Genomic DNA, 11,722 nt, shown 5'->3' on the forward strand with positions numbered 1-11,722 from the left:
TCAAAGATGTTTAAAGCAGGATTAATAGTGGAATAGGGCAGGCTTTGTCATTAGTTTCTGCTTGATTGCAATCTGGAAAAAACTTCAATACTACACCATATGGGGAAGAATCGCTGACAGCAGCTAGTAGATTTCCACATGTAACTGTATGCGTGTAGATTAAAGAAATTGCTCTCAGTTTCAGAGACTAATAATGCCAAGGGTTGACAGCAAAATTCAGATCATGATATGCTTAAGCACATTCTGCATTCTCCGTATCCTGTGTTACTTTAATCCTTCTTTTTAGTACTGTTGATTAGGAATGAAATGCCTGTGCATTCTTTGACATTAAGTAAAAGGTTCAAATACTGTTGGTTTGTCCATATCAATATTTGTATAGTCTTGTTACTGTACTTCAGATGAGATGCTTTAAATTCAGCTTTCAACAATTACCAAGATAATTCATTTAAATTATGTAATTGATCGATGACTGTTTAGATTTACAATATAATCTATGACCCATCTTGACTTCCATAGTCCATTACAAGGATAGCATATTTGAACATGCCAAAACAGACACTTCGTATATTAAACATCTCTTATTTTTTATGCACCTGGTGTCTAGTGGATAATGCAAATCAAATGTGCATTTATAGATGCATAAATTAGAAACAGTTTCCCAATTCAATACAGAGAATCTTTAAACATATAAATTATGTCAGGAGACAAGGAATATTTTTGATGGTAAACATGTTTTAATGCTCCATTGTAAAATATGACATATATTTTCCATTATTTCAGTGTGACTGTTGGTTACAGCTGAGGGATTCTTCCTCTTCATTTCTACTAAGCTGTCGACTTCAGGAGCTTGAATCCTGACTATTCCCTAAAACTCTGGCTGTTTACCAACATGCCAGCTAAAAGGTTGGTGCTACTGAGAGAATTGCTGTACAACACTAAAAATCCAGAGTACACTTTGTTACATCATTAGGGCTCTTCAGCTTTGACAACGTTGCTCACAATGTGCTTGTATTAATGACATTAGTTGAAAAGAATACAAATGTTTGTTTATTAAGGCTAACTTTAAAATAATTTCTTAATTTTGCAATTGTAGATATCACAGTTCAAGGAATCTTAAGTACATTACACATTTAAATTGTTGATAAAGAAAAAGTAAAAGCCATTACACTGACATAACATGGGTAATGTTTTGTTCAGTTTTGAGTGCAGACCATTTACATAAACATATAGGGGATATGAATGTACCATAAAAGATTAAAACATCTTAAGCAATCCAACAAACAAAAGAGGGGGAAAGAAACAAACTATGCCTTCCCACCCTGCAGGTGAAAACTTGCTGAACAATAGCTATGTCAAAGGAGATAACGTGACATCGCTGCTGTGCTGTACGTAACTTGTCAGATTCAATAAAGCAGTTGCATGGACAATGCGTACAGGGTTCAATGTAACCTGCTTACAAGTTCCCAGCTTAAAGCTAGGGCAAAACTATGTACAGCCATAATTAAATTCTGATCCGTCAACTCCACATGCCCACAAGGTTTCTGTTTGGAATGTAGGATTGCATCAAGTTTCACATAGCCCCTAATTCACAAGATGCCTGCCCCACCCCCCCACCCCACACTCCGTTACAATGAATCTGTTTCAACAAGGTGCCTCCACATAGTAGAGTTCGACCATTTGGAAAATAAAATGAACAGGGAATAGATTTTGTACAGGTCCTTTTATGCAACTACAATGTTTCTGTTGAGTAGAAGCAAGGGAGCGTTGACTGTGCAATGGTGACCATCCACAGCACTGTGCTGATGTGAATTTCTGGAATGCCAGCAGATGAACTCTCTGGAGATGTCTGTTCTTTGGATTGTACAGGAGCAAACTCCTTATCATTTGAAGTAGAGATCTGTGTCTGAAAACATTTCAAATTCCATTAGTTAATTCTGTCACTTCTGGCACATGCATAAGGGGAAAATTTCCTTAGTCTGCCCAGAAATGCAATTGTTTGCCTGAAGGAGTCAGCAGATCAGAGTATATACCAGCAAAGCTTGCTCAGTTTTATTTCCAATGCACCTGGGTAGAGACCAATGGGAATATCCCCTGTAACTTACATGAAGTTCATCTAATGGAATTAGTAAAACTGTTGTATTTGATGCTACTTTAGCAGCATCTGCATATTTTGAAATTACGTCCTGTAAACCCAAACTGGTTATTATTTTAGATCGAAAAGAACAGCAGTCTGAATACCAAGCTCTTGGGAACATTGCTGCATACAATTCTCCAATCTGAAAAACAAGCATTCATTGCTATTCTCTGCTTTCTGTCCCTTAGCCAATTTGTATTCATGAAGCCACTGTTTCTTAAATCCCTTGGGTTTTAATTTTGCTAAAATGCATATTATGTTGCACTTTGCTAAATGCCTTTTGAAAGTCCATACCCACATCAAAATATGACTCTCATCAATCCTTGCTGTTACTTTATCGAAGAACTTAATCAAGTCAGCCAATATTACTTGCCTGCAACAAATCTCTTCTGACTTGCCTTTATTATGCCACTCTTTTTCAAATGCCAATTCATAATTTTTATAGAAAATTTCACAAGTTCAAGTAGAACATAAAATGTGAACTGTGGGATCAAAATTTTGATTATCTGAAATATTTCATGTTACTAATTTTCTTTACATGCATTTTTGCAGTTTTCTGCTCACGTTTGAAGAGTTTTAAAGATGTTGATGAACAGGGAAAGCGTATAACTGCTATGAATTATCCCATTTATAGTTGATTACTGATTATCCTTTGTGGATAATTTGTTGTGCTGCATTATTCATTCACCCTTCTTTCTAAGGATGGGGAATTGACAATGTTGAGGGTGTAGGAGGTGGTAGTTAATAAGAAGGAAATTATTTAGTTCCATCAGATTTCCACCCTAATGCACTGTAAACTCCATACTATTGTTCCCCTCCAGGCTGCCTTCATCGGTGCAAGAGAATGATCAGAACTTTAGGCTCTCAAGAGTTTAAGCATACATTTTATTTTCCATATGGGAAAGACTTTGGACATAGAGATGTTTGTTTATTTGTTCAAGTGCCCGTATACAATTTTCATACTATTGTCTATGGGTATCCTCGTTATGGAAATATAATGTTACAGTTGGAATTATTCTTATTCAGGAAAGGAATACTGAGAATTACAGTGTGGAAAGTTATATGATGTGGAATATTAACAGGATACTCAAACTAACTGATGACTGCAAGACTAGAGGATGTGAATGTAATGTTGTCAAACCCCTAATGAAGTTGGAGATTAAAAGAACATCTTTTCCCACAGTGCAGTTGGTAACCAAAGACAACATCTCATCAACTCTACTTAATGCAATATTGATTAACGGCCTGAACAAGCAGCTAGAGAAATATCTCATTATAAACAGAATTGAAAGAAAGGAATAAAGTATAAAATATTCCGTGGAGCTGTACAGTGGCTCAGTTCTTTGGAGGAAAATTAGTGATGGGAATATAAGAGGTTGCATGAATAGTATGTATATGATTTTAAATTATTCCCATGATTATTCTGGGCAGGGCAAGAAATTGGAAATACATAATAATTAAGGGATTGATGGTATTCTGAATAATTGGGGTAATTTTAACAGTGGGGAGGAGGGAATAGGAGTTTGGAAAGAAGAAGTCTGAAACCTACACAGACCTCAATCCTTTCCAGTTTTAACAGAAATGAATCATGTGAAATAAGGAGCAGATGGGGGATTGCGGTAGTTGGCTTGTCAGCTGCATTTTGGAAGGTTGCAAAAAGAAGACTACATAAGGGGGTGAACTGAATTGCATAGATAAGTAATTTTACAGTGCTGCCTGTTGCCCATGATCATCAAGAGTGCTTCTCTCCACCCCACCAAATTGACTATGTTAAATTGTTAACCTCCCTGCTACTGAACCTCCCTCCACAATCAGACTGACTGACCACACTGCACTCTACAACACATGACCTGACCCTCCATCCTCTGCAATATGTCTAACTCCTAACATGGGACATAAAAGAATAGCTGAAAGCCTCACTGCAAGCCCAAATGGATATATGTACAACACTGGCATCTATCTGACAATGTGGAAAATCACCCAGGCAGGTTCTGTCCATGAACAGAGGATAAATTTAATCCATTCAGTCAGGAGAGAACCCTCCACTAGTTGGAGCCATGCTTTGTGGAAAAGATCACAGTGATGGTTATTGGAGGCCAATCATTTCACCCCTTGGATCTCACTGTAGCAGTTCCTCAAGGTAGTGCCCTAGACTCAACATCTTTAGCTATATCATCAATGACCTTCTCTCCATCAATGACCTTCTCTCCATCATGAACTTAGAAGTGGGGATATTTCCTGATGACAGCATAGTGAGCATTCCCATAGGTGGCTCCTCAGATGTTGAACAGTCATATGCGACAATACTTGGACAACATTCAGGTTTGGGCTGTTAAGTGACAGATCCACCAGAAAAGCATGAGACAATGACCACATCAATAAGACAGAATCTAACCATCTGTCCTGGACATTCAGTGGCGTCACCATCACTGAATTACTGATGAATACATTTTGCAATTACCATTGACCAGAAACTTAACTGGATGAGCCACATAAATACAGTGGGTACAAGAGCAGATCAGAGTCTGGGACTTCTGTGGCAAGTATCTCCCCTCCTGACTCCACAAAGTGTGTCTACCGTTTATAAGACATGAGTCTATATTGTGATGGAGCAGCCTCCACTTGCCTGAATGAGTGCAGTTTCAATAACACTGAAGGAGTTTGGCACTGTGCATAAAAAAAAGCCTGCTTGATCATCATCCATCCATCAGCTTAACCATTCACTCCCTCCACTATTGACACAAAGTACCATATTCAAGATGGATTTCAGCAACTCACCAACACCCTTCCAAACTCAAGACATCCAGCGACTAATGAAGAGGTAAGGACAATACATGTATGGAAACAACACCACCTGCAAATTCCCTCCAAACAGTAACTCTATCCTGACTTAGAATTACATCACTGCTTCTTCACTGTCACTGGGTCAAAATCCTGGGACTTGCTTGATTCCCAACTGCACCTTAAGTGTATCTACAGCAGATGGATGCAGCAGTTCAAGAAAGGAGCTGACCTTCTCAAAGGCAATCACCGATGAAAAAAAACATGCTGGGCTGCCAATAAGGCTTTCATCCACTGAAAGAATATTAAAAAATGGAAGCCTGTTCACAACACTTAGAAAGAAAAATATGGACTACAAATATAACTTGTAAGCATATTTTTGAACCAAAGGAATACTAGCTTATTTTTATGAAGTACTAGGAAAGCTGAAAAATGCTCTGCAGCAGTTAATGAACAACTCAAAGTGAATCTGATAAGCAAAGGTTTGTTTGGTAATTTTTGAGGTATCTTAGGCATAACTTTCTCCAATATATACAGTTCAGAAGGATAAAGTGTGTAATATCACAAAATGTCCCTTTGTGTCAAGCAATGCAATATTTTTTTAAGTGGTAGGCAAATAGATTCTCCTTTGACATGAGGCAAGGAAAGGTTTTCTTTTGAAGAGAACTTTATTACAGGGGCAAGAAATACAATGCCCCGGATGCCCAACATATTTTTGAGGATAGAAATGCATGTTTGAGTTAAATTTATAGTCTATTTTGCACTCACCCATTCAATGCATGAACTGAAATGTCATAAATAAAAGGTATCTTGAACAGTAGGCATACTTTTTTTATAATTGATTGAAAACATGAAATTCCAGGGCTGATTAAATAATTAATATTTTTAATTCTAATTCTTGGAAACAACACTTTACCATTCCTTTTAGTTAAGTATAAATTACATTTTCCGAAAAAGAATTGTACAAAATGCTTTCTATACGTGGGTTTGAATTACTTTTGAATTAAATTCAAACCTGTGAATGCTTTATATAAGAATTCAAATTATCCTAACAAGTTTAAAAGTTGAAAATTATTATTCTTAAAAAAAAAGAACCCATAATAAGTTAACATGAGTTGACTTCTTAAATGCTTACCTCTCTAATACAAAGGTCTGGGTTCAGTGATACATTGGATTGTAATCTCTGCACCTGAGTACAAAAAAAATGTAAATATTAGATTATTACAGGTATACAAATTAAGTGAAATGAGAGGGACAATGGGCTTGAAGAAGATATAACAGGCTGTAAATTGTGGCATGCGGGGTAGTGATGGCAGAGAAGACACTAAAGCCAAAGACATGTTATTCCCACTGGAATTGGAGGAGTAAGTGATACAGCTTAAAGCTGACTAAAATGCAAAAAGCAGGCAACCTGAGCTGGTAACAGGAGAGCAAGGTGTCAGTGAGAATCACAATCAAGCCCTGAAAGGAAGTGAAGTGAAAGGGAGTGATACATTCTGGTGAGACAAAAACATAAGGGCTGGAAATTTCTGCAACTTTGCTCTGCTGATGTAAGTACTGAAGGGCAGCATCTATATCTGACAAAATCATAGGACCCTGAACTTGTCAGAAACTCTATGGTCCTCTAATTTAAATAATACTGTCAGAACAAAACTGATGTTTCACAAGAGCAGATATGCTCCTTAGAGCAGGGCTGTCCCTGTAAATTAATACGATGGCAGAACAAAAGTATAACCTCTGTAACTGGAGGACTTTAAGCAGTTAATGGGCTGAGCAGGCACTTGGTAGAGGAACTGGTTGTAGAAAAGACAAGTTTCCAAATTATCTAATGCTGAACTGGAAATGCTGCCTATACCTGGTCCTGAAGTGCAGATTTTATCAGGCAACATTTCATGGGCCACCTGTTTTGTGTTTCTTTTCTGCCAGTTTCAATGGAACCATTATTTGGCAGAGGTGAATAATGAGTGGCCAATCCATTATTTTCTGTTCTGCTATCGCCAAAATTAAAATTCCACCCACTGATTGAGAAAATAGAAGTTTTGGTAAACTCAGAGATACTATCATCAACTGGATTGCGAATTTCTACCATGCTGCATCTCAGAGGAATTAAAAGGACATTCAATGACTCCTACCCAAATGTTTAAAGATCTGTCTGATTTTGTGAGGTTTCTTCTCCTACTGATAGCCTGTAACTGGAAACCTGTACTCAATACTTCTTTTTATTCATTTGTGAGATGTGGGCATTGCTGGCTGGCCCAGAGGGTGTAATCACTCCTTGTGAAAGCTGCAGAGGGAGGTGTATTTTAACATTGCCAACTATCTTTTCAGGACCTGGCTGTAAAGTAGCCTTTGTTAAACAGTTGATTTGTGTGCATCTCAATTCTTGGATGAACCAGAAAGTAGAATGACATCTGTCCGAAGTGCTGATAACATTTTGCAACATCTAAGGTGATACGAAAAGAAAAGTTACAACAGGGCAGAGAAAAACTATTCACAATAACTGTATATTGTGACAGAACAAATGTTCTTTTATGTAAACAGTTATAACTAAACTTTGGAGGTGAAATTTCCTTGGTGTTTTGATCCCAGAAACTGAGCAGCCATCCTGGTCTTTGTCTTGTTTATCCCGTGACAATGTGTTAATTGTATGGCTCAGCAATAGAATGTGACAACTTAGTGTGTGAAGTAAAGATTTTACATAGATCAGTGAGAATTTAGTGAGAGCAGGGAGAGCTTTGATAAAGTGAGACTTATGGATAAGAGTGCTCCATTCATCTGTGAAATTGTCTATAACAACAATTACAGTGGCATAAGCATCCCGGTCTTCATGTGCCTGGAATTACAGTATCAGCATTGTCCTCTTGTATCACTCTAGCATCTTCTGGGATATCTACTGTCTCTTTATTCCTGATTCCAATGTTGTGAAGATCATAGCATGCTGCCACAACTCAAAGGACGCTCCAAAGGCTCTGATCTTCCTTTGAGAACCTGAATAGCCAGCTCATCCTGTATTTGTTTATGCTTTTTTTCATTGTTGTGTTCCTCTGCGGCACCAGTGAACCTACAGAAGTATCATGAACTGTGAAAATGATAGGATTCCAGAAACTGAGCAGCCATCCTGGTCTTTGCCTTGTTTATTAACCTCAATTTTGAGATGCACTCACATGTTCACAACAGCCTCTGCAGCTCCTACTGGCACCAACGAGGCCTGAGAGCTTTTGACCTTTTCATTAAACTGGCCACATCTGAAGTTCTTACATCATCCTCAATAGGAATGGCAAGCATGGAGATGCCCCATTAGGAAGCCACCTTTGAGATATTAGTTCTGAGGAAGGGTCACCGGACCCGAAAAGTTACCTCTGATTTCTCCTCACAGATGCTACCAGACCTGCTGTGCTTTTCCAGCAATCTCTATTTTTGTTTTTGAGAAAGTAGCTCTGCCAGTCTGACGTCCAGCAATTGTGAACTTGGGATGTGGAGCAAAAAAGGTGTTGGAGAAACTTAAGGGAATAAAATCTGACTAAATCCAGAATCTGATGACCTACGTGCTAGGAATCTAACAGTTAGCTGCAGTGATACATAATGCATTGACTATAATTTTCCAAAATTCCCAAGATTCTAAAACAGTCGTAGCAGAGAGGAAGTTAGAAAATCTAACACTGTAGAGTAGACATTAAAGGGGCACTTACAAATTGGCAGGCTATGACACCAGACCAATAAGAGGGCCTCAGTTATTTGCAATCTATGTTATGTTAATAACATCTACAAAGAGATGTAAAACAATACATTTTTGTTAACAACATAAAACCAGATAGGAATGTAAGTTGTGAGAATTTCACAGAGATGCCACAAAGACATATAGGTTAAGATAATGTTGGTGGACAGGGATCTCAGCTGCTTGTGGCAGGGAATTCCCATCAGTTCAGTAGGGGACCCCTTACGGAATCAAATGCCCTTCAAAAAGCTTTGAGATGTATCCAAAGAAATGATTTGACTTATTAACAAATATATTCCTTTTTAATTAGGATATCATTTTAATCCTCAAGTAAACTGAAGGAATCCTGCTCTATTTGAATAAACATAACTACACAGTTCATCATATTTTGTCTTCCCTAAGATGCCTTATGATTTCAATTTCTATTTGGATATGCTCAGTTATGTGACTCAGTTAACTATTAGTTTTAAGAGGAACTTAGTAAGAAGCTTTTTATGTGGGTTTAAAATAAGTATGTCACTTTTATTGTGCTGTGCAACCTTTGTGGAGTCTGAGTACATATCTTGAAAACATGCTTCTACTATTTTATAAGTGCTCTTCCTGAAACAAATGAAAATATGCACTCACTCACAATCTCATACATTCATTGGGATCACTGAGCTATCTTTAACAAACTAGCGTATCAGCTAGAAGTGGTGCATAAAGTGTCAAAATACCTTTCAGGCTTGAATTTTACTGTTCTGGAGAAGAGAAATTGACATTCTTGTCACTGGTGTGTTCAGAACCAATATTCATTTTGAACCTCACTCAAAACAAAATAAGTTTTTGGTCTGTTTAGATTTCAAGGGAATGAAATACTTCATCACAGTCTTAATTCATTGTACACTTTTGTTTAAATAATTACTTTAATGTTCAGTACTTTTCATTTAACAAGATTATAAAGCGAGATCTACTACTGACTGAAAAATAATGCAATTGTTACTCCTGGAATAACAGCTTTACCACAGTATCATCAGGACTGCCCTTATGCTGGTTGATTGTTTGTCTGACTGATATGAAGCAACAAACTTCCTGCAGCTCAACATTAACAAGTCCTTTTTCTAAAAATGTATTCTTTCATAAGATGTGTGCATCATTGGCAAGACTATTATTTGTTGCAATCCCCTTAAAGTGACTGGATTTCCAAGCCATTTCAGAGGGGAGTTAAGTTTGAACCACATTGGTGAAGGTCTGCAGTCAAATGCAGACAAGGCAGCGTTCCTTAGCCAAAAAACATTAGCCAACCAAATGGATTTTTTTACAATAATCAATTCTAGTTTCATCGTAACCGTTACCCAAGATTAACTTTCAATTTTAGATTTATTAATAGAATTTAAAATCAAACAGCTGTCTTGGTGTGATTTGAATCTATGTCCTCAGAATGAACTATGCTTTCTCTCTGCAAATGCTACAAGTCCTGCCAAGTTTCTCCAGCAATTTTTGTTTCTGTAGGAGTGGAACCCAGTCTGACTTCTAATAAAAAGTGCTGGCACAAGAACAATGGATCTATTACACTCTGTGAGCACATTTTAAAAAAAACTCCACTATCTCATTTCATTCTAATGCTAATAGAAACCCATAACCAGACCTTAGTTCCCTCTCAGAAAGCCTTTCTTAATGGCTTTCCAAGACCGTTATAAATAACTCCACATCATCCAGAAACTGCCATCTGCATTGATTGTCAGTGTTAATCCCATAATTTGTGGTTCATGTTCTTGCTGATCTCCACTTCCCAACCACTATTACCTCATTCTTTATTACAAATCCCTTTGTGACCATATTCCATCCGCTGAAACTTTATTGAGCCAAACATCTCTGTTCACATCTAGTTTCTTGAACATGCCTTCAGCCTTCTCCCCATTCCTGTAGGGACACCTGATGGAACATTCTTGCTGTGTTAGAGTCATAGAGGCCTACAGCATAGAAAAAGGCCTTTCAGCCCCTTGACTCTGTGCCATATTGTATCCAATTGTTCAGCACTTGTCTCAAAGCCTTGAATGGCTAGGCATCACAAGTATTAGAGGCTTTTCAAAAGCACACATTATTGGGGCAATATGTTCAACCTAAATTTTGTTTTGCAAAGGTAAGACAGTCATCTCCTTTACTACCTGCTATTTGATCAAAAGTAAAAGTAAACCCTGAAGAGTAATTAAAATTTGCACCAAATGAAGTGCTCTGCAGTACTGAAGGATTTCCCTTGAGTATTCTAACTTACTGGGACACATTATCTTTTTAAAACTGTAATTATAGTTTCATTACATAGTTTTATGTAATTTAATTAATATTACAAATAAAATGCTATCCTTTGTTCTGCTTTCAATTGAATTACATTTCTATAACAGTATTGTTTTTCTTTCAGTTGAAACGACATGGCTACTAATATTTATACTTCAATTCTTACGAAATTAAATGTCATTAATTTAAATATTTTTAAGAGGATAGATATCAAATAGTGTATTTTACAGATTTAATTTGCAAATCTTTTCACTTTTACGGGTTTTGAAGAATGAGTGGGGGCACTATTATTGGCACCAATAATGTATTCTCACTAAAGGACAAATTTCTTTTGTGAATACTACAAATGTGGCAATGTGTCCAAACCCGTTGATTATCTGGCAAGAGAAATGTTTTATTTAATTGAACTTCAAGTTTCACAATAACTGCCACACTAAAACAGAAATAAATTGTTTTATGGTTAACTGGCCAGTTTCCGTTATTGAATTTGACTTACGTACAGAGAATTAACAGAACAATCAAGTGGCATTTTCTTTGTCTTAACATACAGTAAAAGTGAAAAAAAATTATCTTTTGGCAACAGATCAATGCAGCCTGACAATGTCAGCTGTATTGCTAATACAACTGTCAATTACATCTGACAAGACAAGATGACAAGCTATCTAATGTCTAATGTTAGATCTCTAAGGTTTTAAGTCCACAGATGTGAATATTCTACTTTACACTAATTAATCAGTGTTTTTTTTCTCATTTCCTTGCTACATTTACCCTTGATAATCATGTAGGCATTGTTTGGTTTCTGTGGATTTATAGCAATC

At 37.0% G+C, this 11,722-nt stretch overlaps 1 protein-coding gene across 1 annotated transcript in view; it reads right to left on the reverse strand.

Annotated features, from left to right (window-relative positions):
• Nucleotides 1-7,843: 7,843 nt before the first annotated feature.
• LOC109910884 (GDNF family receptor alpha-1-like) overlaps nt 7,844-11,722 on the reverse strand; it is a 29,047-nt gene continuing 25,168 nt past the window's right edge. The window contains exon 6 of the mRNA XM_048609207.1: nt 7,844-7,976. Within this exon, the coding sequence (XP_048465164.1) occupies nt 7,844-7,976 (133 nt within the window). The remainder of the gene's footprint in view (nt 7,977-11,722) is intronic.

This window comes from Rhincodon typus, chromosome 20 (assembly GCF_021869965.1).
Source record: "Rhincodon typus isolate 14 chromosome 20, sRhiTyp1.1, whole genome shotgun sequence".
NCBI classification, from domain to species: domain Eukaryota; kingdom Metazoa; phylum Chordata; class Chondrichthyes; order Orectolobiformes; family Rhincodontidae; genus Rhincodon; species Rhincodon typus.